Source organism: Cynocephalus volans, chromosome 12, assembly GCF_027409185.1.
Source record: "Cynocephalus volans isolate mCynVol1 chromosome 12, mCynVol1.pri, whole genome shotgun sequence".
NCBI lineage: Eukaryota > Metazoa > Chordata > Mammalia > Dermoptera > Cynocephalidae > Cynocephalus > Cynocephalus volans.
The window spans coordinates 94,490,360-94,514,678 of NC_084471.1; the positions used below are offsets into that span (position 1 = coordinate 94,490,360).

The window sequence follows — 24,319 nt, forward strand, 5'->3', positions numbered from 1 at the left end:
TTTTAGAAATGGAATATGTTGAAAACTACTCTAGAAAAACATTTTTAAAGTTCCTATTGGATGGTAGGATTATGGGGTGGAGTTGGTCTTGGAGAAATGAGAGAAGCAATAAAAAGGAAGTAAAAAAAAACATATGCTTGGCACAAGTCAGCATAGTTCTAAAAGACAGGACTGACCAAGTAGGAGCAGAAAAGCAAGATGAATGAGGTGAAGCTTGCTGTCTTGGGTGGGGAAGGCACAGGCAAATCTGGTGAGTGTTGACGTTTCCTGTGGTTTAGTGTAGAGTGCAGAAGGAGGGAGACGCACATGGACATGTTTATCTATTTACCTGTCATCTATCTATCCTTCTTGTCTAATTCTCTTACTGAGATTTATGCAGATTATTTTTCATTAGGAGTTTTTGTTTTAACTGTATGTTTGTAGAATGTATAGGCAACTGTAGCAAGATTATCTGAAGTATTAATTTGTATCTTATTCTACTGATATTTAAACTTTATAGGAATAACAGGAAATCTCTCCATCACTATTGCAACTACTTCTCACTGCAAAACACCAGCCCCCCAAGCAATGGCCTTTAAAGGACTCTTCTGCTCTGAGACTAAGCTAGAGAAAGAGGCATGAAGACCTGTAAATCATTTCTTAAATGCAGCATTACTGAAGTGAAAAATGTTTGTAGGGGTGTGGCTCTGTGGATGCGCTGGAATTGAGCAACGTGTGCCCTAAGTTTGGAAGCTATGTTTCAGCTTTGTTTTATTTTGCTTTGGTTTTGTCTACATTATTTTGGTAATGAGGACATTACCATAATGCCATAGAGCCATTTGAGCCTAGTGAGGCATGACATAATAACTGGCCAGACTTAGGAGCTGCGATAAAGTAAACTGACACTATAGGTTGTTTCCCTACTTCCTGGATTTTTAAGTCCTTATATCCTTAAGCAAGTGCAAGTACTCACATATTGTCTTCATCACTCTTATATGCAGTACCCTGGAGCCAGATTTTGTTTGGTAGAGGAAAAAAAAGATTTCATAGTTCTTGCATCTCAAATATAATGAGAAATCTGTTTCTGTTACAAAAGGTAAATTGCCTTATATTTTTGCATTCATCAATTAACTAGATACTGATTTGAAAATGCAGTACTTGCACTTGAAGACCTCTTTCTTTCTGGCTTTCTAATCATTATAGTTGTACCATGGAAATATTGTTGACTATTATTATTCAGGCCAGAATTTAGTAGAATTTTAGGGTCTTCATTAAGTCATGGTCATTTTTGAGCTGAAAGATAAAGCCTTATGTAAATATCTAAATTATGTGTATACTAAAATGCAACAGACCCTAAATCCAGCTTGTTTGTTTTGCAGCCCTTACTGTACGGTTTCTTACCAAGCGATTCATTGGAGAATACGCTTCTAATTTTGGTAAGTCACTACTTTAGACTTTTTTCTACCTTAAAATGTCAACATCATAATGAAACCCCAATTAAAGTGAAGGAAACATTTTGATAGAATCTGCCATTTTTACACTTATTAAGCAATTTATTTATTCACAGATTCTGGTTAGAAAAGTCAGAATAGGTACTTGAATTGAATGATCTTTTATGAAAAATTCACCCAATTTGATGTTAATTAAGATGAATTAGAAAGCTAGATGGTTTCAAAGTCTCAAACCAGAAAAACATTAAAACTGGGATCCTCTCTCCAAAATATCATAGAATATGTGAGTATGAATATTTCTTATAAGCTATGAAGCAATTTTGAAATTAAATCAACACTTGTTAGAAGATTAAGACAAGTCAATGCTAAAAGCACAAGTATCTACAAAGTAAAGTTTATTGCAAAAAATGTGAAAATAATGATAAAAGTATGCCTTGATTAAATATCATATTATTATTATTTACGTTGTTTATATAAATTTCAGAGAAATTCTAAAACAGATGCCCGGGCACCTTGGTATAATCTTAGGGTCATTTCACTAACTCTGCTATAAATTTCTGTTATTTTTATCAGAATTATTGTGACACATGGGAAATTTCACAGCATAAGAAGTGAGGAATTTTGCCAAAACTTTAAGTATATTTTTGGCTCAGCCATTAATCAATATAATGATACTACTATTTTACCTGATTGAAAGCATAGAGATAAGGGAATACAAATTTGTTTGTTTTAAATAAGAGTGACAGAATTATAGAAAGCATGAGAATTGGGAGAAAGAGGAATTTTTTTTTGTTTAATATTAGAGTAAGAGGAATTTATGATTGCAAGTGTGTTTTTCTGTGAGAAACAAACAAAAAATAAATCTTCAGCATTCATTTATGCGGTAACATTATTAGAGTATTTCAGAAAATAACCTTAAAGTATGGTATTGTGTAGTCCCTATCTGTATCCAAGAGAGAACTTCAGTCCATATGACATTGTGAACAATTGATTGATTGATTGATTGATTGATGGCTGGCCGGTAGGGGTAACTGAATCCCTAACCTTAGGGCTATTATGCTGTGCTCTAAACAACTGAGCTAACCTGCCAGCCCAACATAGTGAACAGTTTAGAACAGGAGCATGAAAAATTTTATAGAAAGAAGGAATATATATTTTAAAAATTCCTATTGTTTCATTTCTGAGTGCAACAACCTCAGACAAAAAGGTCAACATAAACTCTGAATATATCCCCTGTAGCGGAATTGCTGGATCATATGGAAGTTCTATCTGTAGCTGTTTAAGGAACCTCTGTACTCTTCTCCATAAAGGCTGTACTAATTTACAGTCCCACCAACAGTGCAGGACGGTTCTTCTTTCTCCACATCCTCACCAGCATTTGTTAGTCTCTGTCCTTTTTATAATAGCCAGTCTCATCAGGGTGAGGTGATAACTCAAAGTGGTTTTGATTTGCATTTCCCTGATGATTAGTGATGTTGAGCATTTTTCATATACCTGTTGGCCATTTGTATGTCTTCCTTTGAGAAATGTCTAATCAGCTCCTTTGCCCATTTTTAAATTGGATTATTTGTTGTTTTGCTGTAAAATTGTCTGAGCTCTTTGTATATTCTGGATATTAATCCCTTGCTGGATGTATAGTTTGTGTATGTTTTCTCCCATTCTGTAGGATGTCTTTTCACTTTATTGATTGCTTCCTTTGTTCTGCAGAAGGTTTTTAGTTTATATAATCCTATCCCATTCTCACTAGTAACTGGAAGCTGAAGCCATAAGCAAACAAATGAACAATAAAGAGAGACAGAGAGAAAGAAAGAAGGAAACAACAATCACAGTAATATGTTGAACTTTTAGAAAACTAGAGGTGGAAAAGGGGAAGGGAGGGGGAGAAGAAGGGGGGCTAATGAGGAATTGGTTAATAGATGTGAAGAATGATTGCATATTGTAATGATGAATAAGCCAACTATACTGATCTAACCACCACACGTTCTACACAATTATTGAAAATCAACATTGTGGGGCCGAGCCCGTGGTGCACTCGGGAGAGTGCGGTGCTGGGAGCGTGGCGACGCTCCCGCCGCGGGTTCGGATCCTATATATAGGAATGGCCAGTGCGCTCACTGGCTGAGTGCCGGTCACGAAAAAGACAAAAAAAAAAAAAAAAAAAGAAAAAAAAAAGAAAAGAAAATCAACATTGTGCACCACATGTATGTATAATTTAAAAAAGTACAAATAAAAATAAAAACTGATCAAGAAGGAAAAAAATTGTCAACATAACAAACAAGCTGTGTAATCAGGCATGAAACAATGCTTCAGAATTAAAAAGTAAAACAAAGCATAAATAAAACAATACAGCATTCATACAACAATAACAACAACAACAACAAAAAAAACTCACCTAAATCGTTTATACAATACTGTTATAGAAACAAGTGAAATGTTGACACATTTCCGGCTGGTATTTCTCAATTAATAATCTAAGACCTAGAGATATTTTGAAAAGCCAACCAAATGATCAAAAGATCATCAAGTCTGTGAGGGCAAACAAGCAAAAATGAGTCCATCTGGTAAGTAAAGGCTAGCATGGAAAATAATAAAATTCTAAAAATTTTGAGAGTTGATGACCCTTGTGGCAGTGTTTAAGATTTGAGAGTAGATATGTTAAAATATCTAAAAGGAAATTTTATGGTCCAGAGTCAATAGCAAATCTATGAAGTTTAGAAGAAACTGTCTGAGAACATAATTTCAGTTTTGATAAAACTATACATTTTATTAAATGTAACTTGGAAGGATTTAATATGTCAATCCTAATACTCTGGGGAAGGGAAGGATTTAAAGAGTCAACCTTAACCTTCTGGGGAGACAGTAGCTCCCCAAACTTCTGCTCTAGTTTTCAACTACAGGTTACGGAGTATTTGCCAGAATGGGTCACGATTTTGTGTCAGTATTCTCTTTTGTAGAGAAGTAGATCTTTTATCAAAACACTAGAGGAAAATATATAGGACTGAATTCATTCATTTATTCAACAAATATTTATCGGGCAACTACTGTGTCCCATATACTCTTCTAGGTGGAGAGGGTACAGGAGTGAACAAAAACACAAATGTCCAATCCTTCATGGGGTTTGCAATCAGGAGGGAAGGTTGAGTCAATTTGGGAAAAATAAATATAATTTATAACGTATGTTGGTAAATTCTATGAAGAAAAGATAAATCTAGATGAGGGAGTGACACTGATATGGCATGTGGCAAATTAAAATGGGATAGTCAGGGTAGACCTTACTGAGAAGGTGACATTTGAACAGAGACACGGTGAAGATCAAGACATGAAGACATTAAGGGGATGAAGTGCCAGGCAGAGGAAAGAACAATCACCAGAGTTCTGAAACAGGAAATTTCTGAAAAATCTGAAGAATGGTACAAAGGCTAGTATAGTTGGAGTGGGGAGAACGTGAGAGATAATAGCCAGAAAGATCCACTGAGGTCACAGAAGTAGTGAGGGACTAGATACTAAAGGATATTCTTGGACATTTTAAAGGCTTTGGTTTAATCCAGGTGAGATGGGGAGCCATTGGAGCGATTTGATTTCACAAGTATCGGATCTGGCTACAAGGTGCAGTTCTACTCCTGTGTTGAGAACAAACTAGGGACAGGAAGGGAGTTAGGGGAGGGATGAAAGCAGAGAGATGAGTGGAAGTTTTACAATAATCTAAGCAAGAGATAATAGTGCAATGGAGGTGGTGAGATGCAGACAAATTCAAAATATACTTTGCAAAAGCTTATATACTCAGCCAGAGAAAAGAATGAAATTCTGCCATTTCTAGCAACATGGATGAGCTTGGAGAAAATCATGTTAAGTGAAATAAGCCAGGTACAGAAAGAGAAATACCTCACATCCTCACTCATAAGTGGAAGCTAAAAAAAAGAAAAAAGAAAGAAAGAACAATCACAATAATACATTGAACTTTCAGAAGAAGTGAACAGAACTATGGTTACTAGAGGTGGGAAAGAGGGAGGGAATGGGGGTTAGCGAGAAACCAGTTAATGGACACAAAGGATGACTACATTCTGTAATGATGAATATGCTAATTATTGATTTGATCATCACATATCATACACAAATATTGATAGTCAACTCTGTACCCCACAAATATGTATAATCGATTTTTTCCAATAAAAAAACAAAAACAAGCAAACAAAAATATACCTTGAAGGTAGAGTAAAAAGGAATTTTTAATACAATAAAAATGGGGTGTAAGAGAAAGAAAGAATCAAAGATGATCTTAAAGCATTTTTACCTGAAAAACTGGAGTTATGTGTAGGCTATTTAACAAAATAAAAAACTGTGGAAGATGAAGTTTTTGCAGGGAAATCAGGGGTTCAGTTTTAAATTGGGTTCATCAGTAATAATTGCATAGAAAGGCTTCGAAGAGATCAGCAAAGGAGTAGAGGTAAAGACGACATCTGTGAACTGGATCTATGTTTGGAGTGAGGGAAGTTACGGTGGGACACATAAGAAATACTAAGATGGAGCAAAAGGGAATAAGATTAAAACAGACAAACAGGAGAGTGTGTGGCTTTGAAGGAAATATTTTAAGGAGGCAGGAGTGATTAGCTACATTAATGCCACTGATAGAGCAAATGGGATTAAGACACAGAACTGACCACTGAGACTCAACATTTTTAAGTTAGGAGAAATTCAACATGTTTGTAAGATGCTGGTAATAATAAAGCAAAGAAGAAAAAAATCATGATGCAGAAGAGAGAGGTAGAATTGCTGAAGTAATTTCTTACAGTAGGTGAGGGGAAGTCACAACTAGTTGAGGGAGAATGGATTGGCCTTAGATAGGAACCCAGATATTTCATTTCATCCATAGTGATAGGATAAGTACATGAGCAAAAAGCCATGTAGATAAATAGATACACAGGTAAAGTTCTTTTGCAAGAAAAATATCTGAGTAAATAGAACAAATACATATGTTTGGATACTGGCCATGAAGAAAAGCTACTGTAGTATTGCACTAAACTATGACTGGTTGATTTTACTAAACTGTGGTCCAGATGTAAGTCCATTTTTTATTCTGAAGTTCTTTATTCTGACAATGAATATACATGTTTTTGCAGAATCTATCTATAATAAGCATTTGTGTTTGGAAGGGAAGCAACTGAATCTAGAAATATACGACCCTTGTTCTCAAGTAAGTAAAACTGAGCACAATTTTATTTTGATTTTTCAGTTGTGATTTGAAGAAGATTTGATAAGGATAAGTGAAATGCAGCCAGTGTTAAAACAAAATTTCATCTCAATTTTAATTATTAAAAATTTCAAGAGATCACTTTTAGTGTTGTAAATTTCATTTTCTGGTTTTTCTGTAAATTTATGTCAAAAATGTCACACACAAATATCTTTAAAAAGGCAACATTAGGCTGCACTTATATTTCTGTCAGGTCACAGTATAACTGTCAGAAATTAACAGTTTAGTAGTTTATCAATTCAGTTTATATTTTCACTAAGTCTTTTCAGTAGAGCATAAGTAAGAAAGATTTTGAGTACAAACTTCTTTGTTCATTCAAAGTATAAAAATAGTTAAAACAGGATTGTATAAGTAAGAGAAAGAATGGCCATTTGTTCAAGATTTTAAAACAACTCCATGGGGCAGATTCTTTTTGGTAAAATACCCCTTAAGTCTTAGCTAAATCTTGTCAATATTTTTACTTTTTACTGAATTAAATCTAGTACCGAAATCGATATATAATTCCATTTGTAATACAGAAAATATTTTCTCTTTGCAAAACAAGTATGTTGATATTAATTCAAAGGGCAATTATCATGGCTTATCAAATTTTCAGAAAAAGTGGAGATATTTTCTTATTAAAAAGTTGTAAAATGAGTTAGATCTAACTTTATTATAATTCCTCTTTATACTTTAAAATGTGATCACTTTTAATTAAAGAAAGAGGGTGATAAGAAAGAAATCAAGAAAAAAACCCTTACATTTTAGAAAATATCAGTATTTGGCTTATTGAAATCTCTTGCAGGTGAAATGGTGCTCTATCAACTGTTTAAAGTATGAAGTTCAGGTGTCAGAACCCACCACTTTCAATGTACTTGGTTTCTTTTTCAGCCACAGAAAGCAAAATTCTCCCTCACGAGTGAGCTTCATTGGGCAGATGGGTTTGTTATTGTGTATGACATCAGTGACAGGTCTTCATTTGCTTATGCAAAAGCACTGATCTACAGAATTCGGGAGCCACAGACTAGTCATTGTAAAAGGTAGGGTATTTTTCATTCTTCTCTCCTTTCTTTTTAGTAAATCATCATATAGCTGTAAGCATCATTAGGAAGAATTTAATACAGCCTTCCAATTACGAAATTTAACAGCCCTGAACAATTCACCTTCCCATTCCACAGGAGTTACACATGTAGTAAAAGGAGTGAGATGAGAATGCTTTATATCCTGGCTGACATAAACAGTTACTTGCCCTGAGTAAATGGCTATTTTACAAGACAGCTTCTATTGTTAACATGACACTCACTTACAAAAAAATGGTCCTCTGTACACAAGATAGTTTATTTTTCAACTTTCCCTTTTTATTCACACAAAAGTGTTAATGATATTAAATAAATCCAGATTTATTACATTTGGCATCATGCGAAATCCAATACCTAGTTACTGGGTTGTTCAGTCTGTCAAGGCAAAATAGGCTGAATAATCAAACTGTTTATAAATTCTAAGTATGAGAATACATGTTTCTCCATCTTCCCTCTTAAAGAGGTAATCAACAATTCCCCATGGTTTATGGTCTTCAAACAAAGAACTATGAAGGAAGACATAACTGTGCTTTAAGCCATCGTTCCATTAGTAGATAAAAGTTTAAACATCTTTGTTTCCCATTTTAGTTTTCCTCATTTTATTTTTATTGTTTTAGCCTTTCCCATTTAAAGTATTTATTTTTCTTTAACGTGCTGATGTGAGGGATTCTTTGTGTTCTTAACCAGTTTTATCCTTAGAATCTAAAATAACATTCTAATCTGGTAAATAAAAAACACCATGTTATTACTTGAAATTGGTATATGTGCTTTTTATATCTATTTTAAATGTCCACTATCAAGAAACTATGGGATAATTATTGATAAAGGGTATTTCCCTTGACTCAGTCGATGTACATTCTTGTTTACATTTGATTTACTTTAGGTAAACTACTTTAATCTCTAGAGCACATTTTAAAAAATTTTATAACTGATGGCAGCATGTTAGCAGAAAAGGATGTAGTTATACTAAAGTACCTCATAGCTCTGACTTCCTATAATATTAATAATTTTTTAGAACTCCATTCCTTCAAGCATTAAATTTACACACCATGATGTAGGTAAAGTACAGGAATAAAATACTTTTGATATTCCTCCAAATCAAAATAATCACTCAGGAATACTTAAAAATATATTGAATATATAGTCAGGAATATTCTTAATTTATAGACTAAATAATTTCTAGAATATTTCCAGTTCTCAATCTGTAGAAAGACTAAAAGAGCAAAATATGGTATTTCATAAAATTACATCTGATATTTATGGTTCACCCTTTAAAACAGTTTCACGTACCTCTCATTCATTCTTTACAATGATTTCATGAACTAGACTGAAAAAGATATTATTAATACCTCCAAAAGCCCATCACATACAGTGCTTGTCCCTCACTGATTACTTACACTGTCATGTGAATGAGACCAACTTTTAGGGGAATCTGGGGCCAACAAGAGTATAAGATTGTCTGAGTTTACCCATTTCTTCCCTATAGTACATATCTTGGCAGATTTCCATACCATTTACAGGCTGGTGGTTTTACTATATGTTTTCTTCAAATCAAACTCTATTTTTTATATTGTTTCACTATAACCAAAGAGAATATATCTGCACTTGCAGAAGACATTTTATCTTAACAAAGACACATTTTTCTTAAACAGAAAAGTTGTACAAGGTCATGCAGCTGTAAACTTTCCTCTAGAGCATGTTATGATAAATATTTACAAAAAAAAAAAAAAGCAATGAGTATTGAATAATATTTTTCCTTAGGAAAATTATGTCTAAATTGACTCTTCAATTACAGTAACTGTGTAAGTAAAAAGAAATTTGCTAATTCTCCCTTTCAATTGATTAGGAATATGAAAAATAATACTTGGTAAGCATCTTTTTTTGACTGGGACTGTGCTAGGTATTTTTATATACATCATTTTATTTAATCCCTATAAAAATTCTCTGATGAGGATTATTTTACCATTTTTTATATAAAAGAAAACTGAAAATGGGAAAGGTAACACTCATGCCAGAATTCAACAATAGGTCTGTGTCACTTCAGACCCTATGCTTTAAGAGCCTTGTTGCTTCTGTGTCACTTACTACAGTCTATCTAAAATGATTTTTGTAAGTAAGTAGCGATCCACGTCAGTATACATATATGTGATCATAAATAATATAGTACATGTTTTCAATATTTTTTTGATTCATAATCATTTGGATATAAACCTACCTGTTAAAAAAAAAAAGAGCTGTTAAAACAGTCTTTCCAAGTTTGTGTATCTGTATTTCAGAGCTGTGGAGTCAGCAGTGCTTTTGGTTGGCAACAAGCAAGATCTCTGTCATGTGCGAGAGGTTGGCTGGGAAGAAGGGCAAAAACTGGCATTAGAAAACCGCTGCCAATTCTGTGAACTTTCTGCAGCAGAACAGCCTCTGGAAGTAGAAATGATATTTATCAGAATTATCAAGGACATCCTGACAAACTTCAAACTCAAAGAAAAGAGAAGACCCAGTGGATCTAAATCAATGGCCAAATTGATCAATAATGTATTTGGAAAGAGAAGGAAATCTGTTTAGTAGATATGTGATCCTAGGGGATTTACTGTATCAGAGAGTTTCAAATATCCACATGATAATTAAACTCACCTTTTGTATGCAATTTTTTAGAAAATAATTCTCCTGAAGATATGAAAAGATTAAACATGAACTACAGCTGCATTTTCAAATATATAGTTTGCCTTTTGGGTTGTTCGTATCCTGTTTGCTCTGCTTTCCACATGATCTTTCATTTATTACACAGACTAGCACTCACTGTAATCTATTGGTGGATTGCTATCCAGTTTGCCTTACCAAATAAAATCTGCTTATGTAATTTTACTAAAGTATCATACCATAGTTTGTGGCTTACCTCTATTTTATATAGTTCTTTTGATTGAAATATATATTTATATTCATAATATATTATATTATGCCCATAATATATTACAGAGCTTAACTAACCAATTTGTGAAAGTTCTTGATCCATTTTATAGTAATGCATGGCTTCATTTTAAAAGTATCCTTACAATAATCCAGTGAGTTATATACTCTTACACATATTTTACTTATATAACTTGGGCCTTAAGAAGTTAAATTCTTTGCCCATAAGCACATAATTTATGGTTGCTTTCATGATGAAAATATCTGCCTTTCCTTGATGTGTGCTACAAACAAGAGAAATTATCACAGAGAAATTAACTTAGATCTTTTTTAAATCAAAAGATTAATCTATTTTATTTTATTTACAAACCCACATATCATAAGAAAAGAAAAAAAGTAAAAATGGGTTGATAAATACACAACCTTGAAGGCTTTGTTGCTCTGAAAGAAATATTTTTGTGTTAGATACAAACATTTTTGGGCCTTTTCAGATTACTTTGATCACCATTGCCTTCCAATGACAACTGTTTTACCTTCTAGACCACACTACTGCTGCTGCTGCTCTTGTCGAGTTTTGCCATCTGATGTCTTTCAAGTAGAGACCCTAGGCCTGACTTTAGCCAAGTTGTTGATGATAAAAACTATGTCTCAGACCAGTTAAACTTAAACTACAAGCAATGCTACACAGATACTTGGTTAATATGTGTCAGCAAAAACCTGGAGGCCAAGACTGAAGATGATCTTGAGTAGAGGGTGATAGACTGGAGTGGAGGATGGATGTCACATCACAGAATATTAGACTGGATAGGAAAGAATTATTGACATGGAGTCACTCACCATGAGTCAAAATTCAGTGTTTTAGGAGGGACACCTATGGCTGGTCTACATAGATTTTTCATTCCTTAGAAGTCTGATCTTGATGATATACTAAGTTAAAAGTAGGTGTAAAACAGAATGTGGGGAAAAAAGAATAATTTAGTCAGGCTCCCTGACATTTCTTGTAAACAAGTTGTGTGTGCGTGGAGTTAGTGCAAATATGTGCCCATGTATCTTTCTAGTTAATTGCTATTGTGTGCTCTGCAGTTTGTGAAGCATGGACAGGCTGGCAGAGCTCATGTCTAAAAGTAGAGCATATTTACTCTGCTGGCAGCTGCTCAGTTTCAGTTTTTCTTTGGACTTTGCTGGTAGCAGTTGAGTTTCTGAGTTTCTCCTTTGTACTTCCTACCTAGTATTGTGTGTGCTGAATAAAGACTATTCCTTCTTCAACCAAGGCTCCAAGGACATTTTTGCTGGTTACCTAGCTCATAGACCTGTGTGTGAAGGGTTTGTGAATGGGCTCCAGGGGTCTGTGAGCTCCAGACCCTAGCTCTAGCTCTACACAGAACCACGTGGTAATATACAAAATAGGTTCAGAATTTTTATATGGATAGGGGTGTTTAGAAATGATATAGCAGACAGGACCCAAGAACTCCTCATCTGACTATGTTCCCTGGGAGAATTCAGGGGAACTTCCTTTGCTCAGGAAGTAAGGAATGCACTGGTGAGGGTCACAGACAACTTTGAGAAGCTTAATAGTGGCTGTGCTCTATGGGTCAGAATTGACAGTAGATCAATCCTGTTCTGCATCAGTGGATACTACCATTGAACTGTGCTCCTCAATATCAATGCAGATGGAAGACTCTTGCAACAGCTTTAATTTAAATTAAACAAAATGGTGTCATATACACGGTGGAGGCTCCATTCTCATACTGGCTGGTTGGATACATAGACATATGTGTTCGATCCACTTTTTTAAGGGAAAGTCCATATCGTGGTCCCACATGCATTGCTTCCATCTCTGCCCCATGGTCACTGTTACTGTGGTTTTATTACATAAGCACAGAGGTGGCCATGAAAAGAGCCATGTTAATATCAGCTGGCCAGTTCATCCTGTCCATCTGTTTATAAAGTTGCTTCTCCTTTTGGTGGATGGTCTCTGGTGGACATTAAACTAATACACAAAGATCTGTGTATTTTATGACCTCTCTGAGAGACACAGTCACATACCTTTTCTTTATACCTTCTTGTCCCTGATCTTCCAGTCTTACTTTTCATAGACCTATGACCAACTGGCAAAAACTATTAATCACTGCCTAGAAATCAGTGGACTACAAGCCACCTTTTCTACCATACAAGATAGACAACAAAATGTGTTTCTTGAAGTTCTGCCAACTAGGACAAGTTCCTTCTGCTAATGAACTTCATGATTACCTCTGTGTTGGACTTTAATGAAGCACAGCCCTCTTTTGACTGGCATGAATACATAATGTTTAAGTGAAGAACGTTTCCTATTAACTAGGATCATTCATATTATGTGAATGAGAAATAAACTTCCATTGTGTAAAGTTATCCTGGCGAATTCAATGATGTACTTTTTTAGGATCCACACTTTATAGGGGTTTTATTAATCTTTTATAATCACAATATTGAATACATATATATTACTATAAGTAGTTATACCTTAATATGTGTTTTTTGTTTTCTTATTATTCTTCTGCATGGTCTCATCTTTAGAGATTTTGTCTTCATTCTTTAAGATCTTTTTTTTTTTCTGTAGAGAAAGACTGGGGACAATTCTGCATTAAAAATAACATATTTAGCCATGTTTTATATAAAAATTCGAATGTTAAAATGGTATCCAAATTCTTTAATAGATTAATCCATGCATAATATCTGTGATGAGTCAGCATTCACAATTTCTCTGTTAAAAATACTACTTATATTTCCATATATTTAAAATGTTTATATATTATACTCTGAATTTTAGCAGGATGACCTTGGGTGACACACCTTGTTACAGGAGTCTATGGAACATAGGAATAAAAACAAGCTTTTATATTTTAATAGTGTTTTTTGTGAAGTAACTTTAGAAATGAATAGTTGATTTCTTTTTAAGAGTGATATTTAGAAATATTGGGTTAATCCCCCTTTGATGATGTAATAGTTCTAAAACATGTACACTCTTTGCTTTTATATATTTTTCTCATCAAGAGTTTGTTCCAATTTCCCTCCCTTTGGTTATGGATCAGTCTTATTGACTCTCTTTTAATAAAGGTAATAGGTGGGAGTCATGTGCATGACTTGTAAAGCCAGGTTAGAAAAGGAAATAGAGCTCCCATCTATTTCTCTCTCCCTTGGGACTCTACTTTGGGAGACATGAGTCAACATGTATGAATCTGGCTGCCCTGAAGGCACCAGCTGGAGATAGCACATGTAGGTAGTGACCACCCGACCAGCAGATATATGAGCAAATCTTCAAGTGATTCTGGTCTCCAACGTTTGTGCCACTCCAGCTGATGCCAACAAGGAGCAGGTATGAATAATCCCCACAGAATCCTGCCCCAATTACAGATTTGTGAGCATAATAAACATTGTTGCTGTCTTGGGATTGTTATGTGCCAATGGATAACCAGAAGAGATAATTCATTAAAACCTTCAGCAACTTGGCTAATATAAAACGTTTGGCTTTCTTACTGGGGAAAAACAGGGTGAAGAAAAGAATTGTCCAACCAGATTCAAAATTGTCTAGAACATGAAGTTGTCCCAATATCAGTTTTCTTGTGAATATAATTCACTTTTAAATCAACTTGCAAAGTCTTGAAATAATAAATTGCATTTTTCCAAAGTGAGAAAAAACACATATACCTACAGAGAAACAAATACATCAACATTAGGCCATACAATGTTATAGGTTGATAGTATCAAGTGTGTCGATAAATCTCGGAGATAGCTAAGCCAGGAATTGCCTAGATGGCTTCTAGAGAAAAAGATGCTGTCATTCGCTTTGGATGAGCTTCAGTGAGATAACACATAATGAGGGGCAACAGCTGAGGAAGGGAATGCCAAAGGGGAGGGGTCTTTAAAATGATTTTGATTTAATACAAGGCATGCACTATTAATATAGAGGTTGAATGATACCTGTATGTTTTATAGGTTTATAAATTGGCTGTAGTAAAATATTTTACATCTTAGATCACTAGGTATTGTTTCAGCTTATTATGGGAGATATCTATCTAGAGTTGACTGAATTGTATTAATCTGAACCTAGTTTAATGATGCCTTAACATTTTTATGGGGGAATTTAATGTTTGCAATATCCATGTTCCTTATTTGAAAGCGTGACTTATAGGTTTCTCATCTTCCTTAAATTATAAAATCCTTCAGCTAATAAAGGAAAATGATTATAGTTTGCAAAAAAGGCAAAGTCATTTAACAATCCATATAACTGTCTATTGTAGGGCTTTGCATGATAATTGTAATTTAGCTATTAGGGATTCTAAAGGCAGTTATCAGTCATACTCTACAATTCTGGGGGAATCAGGCAAAGCCCAAATTATTTAAAGTATTTTAAATTCTCAAAGAAAAAAGGCACACTATAAATTTGAAATATATTCTATAGTGACAAGATATTATTTCATAGGAAAGGAAGAAGTTCATCATAATTTTTAAATGGATAAAATACTAAACAGATTATTTTTCTTCCTCTTGGATGTAGATATAACACAAGCTTATTTTTAACAATGGACTATAAGTTACTGTAAGGAGGGAAACTGCAGACTATTACGTATCAATGACAATGTGGAATTTGACCAACATTTTAGTAATCTCGGAACAACTAAGGCATAAAGACTTAATTAGAAAAAAAAAAAGAAAAAAATTGAAGAAGAGTAAGAGGTGAAATTACTTGACAATAAAAAGTATAACCATGAGCTTTTTTGAGTAATGTGTCAATCATTTAGTTGAGGACTCTCACAAAACATTGTTGATGAAAAATGATCAAAAAAAGATGAAAAACAGAACTTTGATCAATGGTGTTCTTTTATTTAATATCTTCAAGCAAATTGAATTCCTTTTGCAACAAAAACATAAAGCAACATGGCTTTGATAAATTTATTTCACTTTTGCAGACACACCAGTAAGTGATATCTATTAAAAAATTAATATTAGACACATACTAGCATATATGCTTTAATTACAGGGGCTTAATTGAGACACTGACTAGTCAGGAGGACTAAATTCACCATTTTACAATTTTCTATTAGAATTCTGTTTTTTAAATTAAAAAATGAGAATGTATAATAGCAATGAAATTAAGGTCACAGATGCCACATAGCAGAAATTCAGTGTTCACTAACTGTATAGAGAATTGAAATAAGAAATAAAAATCGTAGCTTATGTTTGTGTTACCTTCTGGTCTGAAAATGCACAGTTCATCTCGTGATAGATAGCTATGATATTTTACCCCATTCTTAAGTCCTATCTTGCACATAAGCTTTACATAACCAGAAAACTGTCTGTCCCTTCCCTGCGTGAGAATGGCTTTCTGTAATAGCCACATACCTTATCTTCTATCACTCAGGACCCACTGCCTCCATCTCTTATCTTTCTTTAGAATTATTCATGTATGTGTCTTGTTCTTCATCACGTCTTTTCTTCTCCCTAACAAGAGGCTAGCCAATTTTGGAACTACCTCCCACCTCAATTAAACACAGCCCGGACAGGAAAGGAAACAATCAACAGAGTGAAGAGGCAACCTGCAGGATGGCAGAAGACATTTGCAAACTATGCACCCAAAACGGAATTAATAGCCACAATAACAGCAACTCAAACAACTCAACTGCAAAAATAAATAATACATACATAAATACAAAAATAAATAATCCTATTAAAAATTGGGCAAATGATGCCAGCCAGTTAACTTAGCTGGTTAGAGAGTGGTGCTGATAACACCATGGTCCAGGGTTCTAACTCTGTACTGGCCAGCCAAAATAAAAAAAGAGAAAAAGAAAGACACAAATGAGGTGAATAGACAATTCTCAAAAGAAGACATACAAAGTGCCAGAATATATATAAAACATGCTCAACATCACTAATCATCAGGAAAATGCAAATCAAAACCACAATAAGATATCATCTCATTTCAGTTAGAATGGCTATTATCAAAAAACCAGAAAAATAATAAATGCTGAATGTAAATTAGTACAGCCATTATGGAAAACAGTATGGAGATTCCTGAAAAAACTAAAAATAGATCTACCAGATGATCCAGCAACCCCACTAATAGGTGTATTTGGAAAGGAAAGGAGATCAGTATGACTAAGAGATAGCTGCACTCCCGTGTTTTATTGCAGCATTATTCACAATATGATAAAGAATAAACCTAAGATATGGAATCAGTCAAGATATGGAATCAACCTAAGTTTTCATTGACAGATAAATGGATAAAGAAAATGTGGCACATATACAGAGTGTAATAGTATTCAGCCATCAAAAATAATCAAATCCTGTCTTTCATGGAGGCATGGATAGGCTTGGAGGACATTATGTTAAGTGGAATAATCTAGGAATATAAAAAGAAGTACTGCGTGTTCTCACTCTTATGTGGCAGATAAGAAAGTCAAGCCTACAGAAGTCCAGAGCAGAATTTTGGTTACCAGAGGATGAGAAAAGTGGAGGAGGGGAGTTAGTGAAAGGTTGGCTAATGGATACAAAATTACAGCTAGATAGAAAGAACGAGATCTAGTGTTCTATCACACTGTAGGGTGACCATAATTAATAACCATTTATTGTAAACTTTCAGTTAACTAGGAGAGAGGATTTTGAATGTTCCCAACACAGAGAAATGACAAATGTTTCAGATGATGGATATGTTAATTGACCTGATTTGATCACTGCACATTGTGTATGTGTATTAAAATATCACACAAATGTGTTCAATTGGTATGTGTCCATTAAATATCTTTGAAAAACTACAGCCAAACTAGATCAATTCTGATTATGCATAGAAATTATGCTGAGATAAGGCCACAGAACGCAGATTTCTGGTATGAAATTTGAGAGAGCTACACTATCCACTTCTAAAAAAACAATTGAAAAGATGATGAAGATAAGGATAAAGTAGATGCATCATATATTGACAAACCTGATCAGATCATAGAACATTTTTCCTTTTATAGGGATCAATAAACAAAAAAGAAAATAAACAAATCTCCTACATACACAAGTATAAATAATAGTGGGTTTAAAAAATACATATCAAAAAAAGAGCATAGAAATATTAATATCAAAGGGGAAAGTACATATCAGAAATATTTTTTAAAATAAAATAGAAAGTCTAAAGAAGACTTTAAAATCTACATTTTAGGCAGTGAAGAGTTGAATTGGCACTACAGAAAGTCAGTGAAATGACAGTTGTAAAACATGAGATTTCTAAGGACACAAAGGACGAAGAAATGAAAACATATTAAAAAAAAACATACCATAGATGTAAATAAATATTAGAAATATAAAGATTAGTATTTAGTCTACAATAATATATATACCTGGAATTTAAACTCAGAAATCCACATGATAAACAACAATCATTATCCTGGGAGTGCAGAGAGGTAGAAGTCTATATCTCAAATACGATTTAGTGTATTTCAGAAGAAAATTATGGTCCTCGAGACAGAAAAAGCAGTTGAAAAAACAGTGGAAAAAAATTCAGGATGGCTTAAATTTCTTTGGAAACTTTTTGAAAAGAAGTCATTTAATAAAAGCCTAAAGAATTTTGAGGGAAACATTTGCAAAACTCCAGTTATGAAAGCAGATTAATTCTGGTTAAAATATAAAAATAAAGGCATTTGTAGATATGCAAGTGCTCTGAAAAATATGCTCAATTACTCTTATTAAAAAATTTTGAAAGATTCAATCCCCAAATAGAGACAATAATAAAAATTAAGCATTTAGAAACTAGAAGGCTATATTATAAAATAAATTACGATAAGCTTAATTATATAATAGAATGATACGGGTGATATTATTTATTGTCAGTGACCCTAACCTGACACTTCTAGAAATCTAGGCTATTGCTAATCAGAAAAACAGACTATTTCCAATAGACTTTGTTATAGCTGAGATAATGTAAACAATATTGTCTTGCAGTATAAAAGTGGTTAAAATAATAATGGTGTGTGGACTATATAATTATTTATTGAATACATATTAGGTACTTGGCACAGTCCCTGATGGTTTAAGTATATTTTATACAAAAATAAAAAAAAATATTGCTATCTTATTTTACATAGCTTAGATAGTTATATCATTTACACATCTCAGCATAGATAAAAGGATTTATCTAGGTCAAAAGCCAGTTGTTGCCTGAGCTGAGTCACAGTTAAATATAGCTGGCTCTAAACTGCTCTCTCCACCACATAACACTACCTCAATACTGCTGAAAAATATACACACATTTAAAATCATTTGTACAAATGTTACTTAATTTTATGAGGGCATGCCTATGTTTTAATAAAAAATATAAAAGTATGATGCAAGAGTATAGGCCAAGATGATTTCATTATGCATAAATGTGCTTAGAAAAATGGTTGAAAAGGAATGTGTTGAAGGATTATTAGCCCTTGGATGATTTTCTTTCTATGATTTCAAAATTTAATGTAAATGAACATGAAATACTTTTGGAATCAAAGGACAATTAAGGATTATTTCATATATATGGATGTTAAAAAAAGTTTATTGTGATGATTTCCATAGTCAAAACTTTTATATAAATTATAAAAATCTTTGCAAATGTTATCTTTATAATAAGATCTTTATGTATCAATCTTAATCAAATCCTAAATCTCATCAAAATAAAGCATGTATTAATTTTCTATTTTAAAGATGGATTTTCTCTTTTCAGTTTTTTACAAGAGCATGTAATGTTTATAATTTAAAAATGATATATATTTGCATTTTTTTATTAAGATCATTTATACACAATAAAATGCATATATTTTGTATGTACAGTCTAATGACTTTTAACAAATGTATACATCTATATAACTGCTGTCAAATCATGGTACAGAAATTTCCAACATCTCAGAAACCTTCCTGTGCCAATTTTTAGGCAACCTGGTATTCGGTTTGGCATTTTTTCATAAATATAAATGTGACTTTAAAAATAAAGGGGAGAAGCAATAGAAAGAACATGCTGTGGCAACTACTTCCAAATATTATGTTAAATAGGAACAGCAAAAGACCTTGAACAGCCAAAGCAATCCTGAGCAAAAAAAGTAAAGCTGGAGGCATTACACTTCCTGACTTCAAATTATATTACAAATCTGTAGTAACGAAAACAGCATGGTACTGGCATAAAAACAGAGAAATAGATCAATGGAACAGAATAGAGAACTCAGAAATCAACCCCTGTATTTACAGCCAACTGATCTTGACAAAGGCACCAAGAATGTACATTGGAGAAAAGACTGCCTCTTCAATAAATGGTGCTGGGAAAACTGGATATACATTTGTAGAAGAATGAAACTTGATCCATACCTCTCACCATATACCAAAATCAACTCAAAATGGATTAGAGACCTAAATATAAGGCCTGAAACTTTAAAACTCCTGGAAGATAACATAGGTGAAACACTTCAGGATTTAGGACCAGGCAGTGATTTTATGAATAACACCCCAAAAGCACAAGGAACAAAAGAAAGAATAAACAAATGGGATTAAATCAAACTAAAAAGCTTCTGCACAGCAAAGGAAACAAGTGATAGAGTGAAAAGACATCGTACAGAATGGAAGAAAATATTTGCAAAATATGCATCTGACAAGGGATTAATCCAGAATATACAAAGAGCTCAGACAACTTTACAGCAAAAAAACCCCAAATAATCCAATTGAAAAATGGGCAAAGGATCTGAGTAGGCATTTCTCAAAGGAAGGCATATAAATGGCCAACAGTTATATAAAAAAAAAATGCTCAACATCACTAATCATCAGAGAAATGCAAATCAAAGCTACTTTGAGATATCACCTCACCCGAATCAGACTGGCTATTATAAAAAAGACAGAGAATAACAAATACTGGTGAGGATGTGGAGAAAGAGGAACCCTCCTGCACTGTTGGTGGGACTGTAAATTAGTGCAGCCATTATGGAGAACAGTATGGAGGTTCCTTAAACAACTACAGATAGAACTTCCATATGATCCAGCAATTCCACTGCTGCAGATATATCTAGAGGACTGGAAAACATTAAGTCAAAGGGATACCTGCACTCTCATGTTTATTGCAGCTCTATTTACAGTAGCTAGGCAATGGAACCAACCTAAATGTCCACTGATGGATGGCTGGATAAGGAAATTGTGGTATATAAACACAATGGAATACTACTCAGCCGTAAAAAAAGAATAAAATTCTTATATTTGCAGCAATATGGATGAGCCTGGAGAAAATTACTCTAAGTGAAACAACTCAGATACAGAAAGAGAAATACCACACGTTCTCACCCATAACTGGGAGCTGAATCCATAAATAAACAGGTAAACAATAAAGAAAGATAGAGAGAAAGAAAGAAACAACAATCACAGTAATATACTGAATTTTTAGAAAACCAGAGGTGGAAAAGGGGAGGGGAAGGAGAGAGGAAGGAGGCTAATGAGGAATTGGTCAATGGACACAAAGAACGATTGCATATTGTGATGATGAATAAGCCAACTATCCTGATCTAACCACCACACATTCTACACAATTACTGAAAATCAATGTTGTACCCCACATGTATGTATAATAAAAAAAATAGTGAAATAAAATAAAAACAGAAAAAAAAAAGAACAAGCAATTATTATTCGGTGAGTCCATCCATATTACATTACTTCAAGATCCAACAAAGTGGTGTATTTGTGATTTTTGTTCATTGCCACCCCCACTTCCCCCCAGCCTCAGCATAGTGTCTGGCACAGAGATTGAGCCTATAATATACTCATTGAATAAAATATTTGACTGTATATTATACAGGAGGCCCTGTACCATTATTTGCTAATAGTTTTATTATAATGTCATTTCATCATAGAAATATATGCTGTTAAGATGAAAGCATTTGAAAATAGTATAAATGTACAAAGAACAAAAATTTTGATAGTTTTCTAATGCAACCCTTAAATAATCTCTCCCAAGGTATACAGTATTATTATTTTAGTGTGTTCTTTTCATTCTTATCTTTTCTCTTATCAACAAACAATACTTACCTCAAAATCAAATCAAACAATTAATGTTTACTGACAGTCTGTTACGGGCCTGAATTCATTTTAAGATGTGGGGATAGATCAGCAAACAAAACATGTAAAACTATGTACTCTCACAAAGTTTATATTTTAGTGGAAAGAGATAAGAACAAACAAAATACGTAAATTATGTCTAAGTACTGCAGAGAAAAATAAATCAGCCAAGAAGGATAGGATGGCAGGAATGGGAGAGAGACTGGTGGCTATTTTAAATAGAAGTTAGGTGTGGCCTTGTTGAGATGCTAACTTGTGAGCAAAGGTGTGAAGGACGTCAGGAGTGAAGGATTCAATATTTGGGGGAAAATAATCCAGAGAACATGTAACTTATGTTATTTGAAATCAATTTGATTCTTTTGTTTCTTGCTTTTATTTTTTTGATGGCATTGTTCTTTTATTTATAGATTTATTTAATTGGCAAATAAATATTGCATATATTTATGGTATACAACATGATGTTTTGACATATGTATACATTGTGGAATGGCTAAATCAAGCTATTTAACATATGTGTTACCTCACATGATTGTTATTACTATTATTATTATTATTATTATTATTATTATTATTATTATTATTATTTATTTATTTTTTTGGTGTGGACAAAAAATCTACTCATCAATTTACAAATGTTCAATATATTGTTATTAAGTCTATTGTACAATAGACTTCTTGAATTTATTCCTCCTGTATAAGTGAAAGTTTGAATTTTTTTGCCATTTGTATGTCTTTTGAGAAATGTCTATTCAGGTCCTTTGTCCATTTTCAATCAGGTTGTTTTCTTAATATTGAATGGTCTGAGTTCCTTGTATATTTTGGATATTAAACCCTTATCTAATGTACAGTTTGCAGATATTTCCTCCCATTTTGTAGGTTATCTCTTTACTCTGTTGCTTGTTTCCCTTACTGTGCAGAAACTTTTTAGTTTGATGCAATCCCATTTGTCTATTTTTGCTTTTGCTGACTGTGGTTTTTGGAGTCATATCCAAAAAATCATTGCTCAGATTAATGTCATGGAGCTTTTCTCCTAAGTTTTCTTCTAGTAGTTTTATAGTTTTAGGTCACACATTTAAGTTTTTAATCTGCTTTTAGTTGGTTTTTGTATATGGTGTGAGATGAGTCCCATTTTATTCTTCTGTATGTGGATATCCAGTTGTCTTAACACCATTTATTTTTTAATACTAGAAAAGAAACCTTTATTTATTTATTTATTTTAGCTCCAAATTTTGAGTGAAGACAAGTAGTATTTTTCTATGCCTTGGCTAATTTCACTTAACATAATTTTCTCTAAGTTCATCTATGTTGCTGTAAATGGCAGTATTTCATTCTTTTTTATGGCAGAGTAGTATTACTCTGAGTATGTATACCACATTTTACTTATCCAATCATCTGACGATGGACATTTAGGTTGGTTCCAACTCTTGGCTATTGTAAATGCAGTTTCAATAAACATGAGAGTGCAGGTATCCCTTTGACATAATGATTTCCATTCCTTTGGATATATGTCCAGTAGTGGGATTGCTGGATCATATGGTAGTTCTATCTGTAGTTGTTTGAGGAACCTCCATACTGTTTTCCATAATGGCTGCATGAATTTACAGTCCCACCAACAGTGTAGGAGGGTTCCTCTTTCTCTGCATAATTATCAGCATTCGTTATTCTCTGTCTTTTTGTTAATAGCCAGTCTAACTGGAATGAGATGATCTCAATGTGGTTTTAATTTACATTTCCCTGATGCTTAGTGATGCTGAGCATTTTTTGTATATGTCTGTTGACCATTTGTATCTCTTCCTTTGAGAACTGCCTGTTCAGCTCCTTTGCCCATTTTTTAATTGGGTTTCTTATTTCTTTTACTATTAAGTTGTTTGAGTTCCTTGTATATTTTGGATATTATTTCCTTCAAGGAGATGAAAGATCTCTACAATGAGAACTACAAATCACTGCTGAAAGAAATTAAAGAGGACACAAAAAGAGGGAAAGACATTCCATGCTCTTGGATTGGAAGAAGTAACATTGTGAAAATGTCCACACTACCCAAAGGTATCGACAGTTTTAATGCAACATCCATCAAAATACCAATGACATTCAATAGAAAAAACAATCCTAACAGTCATATAGAACAACAAAAGATCTCAAATAGCCAAGGCAATCTTGAACAACAACAAACAAATGAGACTATATCAAGGTAAAAAGTTACTGCACAGCAAAGGAAACAATCAACAGAGCGAAAAGACAATCTACAGAATGGGAGAAAATTGAAAGCCCCACCTTTCAATTACCATAATAGGATTTCCCATCCTCTTAAAACTGTTATAATGCAGATTAGGTTTTCAACACATGAACTTTTGGGGGACACATTTGACCCATAGCATTCTGCCCCTAGACCCCAAAGTTCATGTCCTTCTCACATGTAAATACATTCATTCCACCTACAAAGTCTTGTTTTCAGCTCAAAAGTTCAAACTCTTATCTGTGAAATCAAACAAGTTTGCTACTGCCAAGATATAATGATGGAAAAAGCATAGGATAAACATTCCCATTCAAAAAGGGAGAAATAGGCCAAAAGAAAGGGGTATCAGGCCCTAAGTATGTCTGAAAAC

General features: G+C 33.5%; 1 protein-coding gene across 1 annotated transcript; it reads left to right on the forward strand.

Moving 5' to 3' along the window:
- The first annotated feature begins 198 nt into the window (after positions 1-198).
- Positions 199-10,295, forward strand: RERGL (RERG like). The gene is made up of 5 exons (XM_063115534.1): positions 199-250; positions 1,359-1,415; positions 6,548-6,621; positions 7,549-7,697; positions 10,013-10,295. Exons 1-5 carry the CDS (start codon positions 199-201, stop codon positions 10,293-10,295), a joined length of 615 nt encoding a protein of 204 aa, XP_062971604.1.
- The last annotated feature ends 14,024 nt before the right edge of the window (positions 10,296-24,319 follow it).

Bases quoted from the DNA above. Each gene is read 5' to 3' on its own strand.
- RERGL (XM_063115534.1), top strand. From the start codon at position 199: ATGAATGAGGTGAAGCTTGCTGTCTTGGGTGGGGAAGGCACAGGCAAA. The intron at 251-1,358 runs GTGAGTGTTGAC...TTTGTTTTGCAG, and splicing joins GGAAGGCACAGGCAAATCTG to CCCTTACTGTACGGTTTCTT. The intron at 7,698-10,012 runs GTAGGGTATTTT...TCTGTATTTCAG, and splicing joins CAGACTAGTCATTGTAAAAG to AGCTGTGGAGTCAGCAGTGC.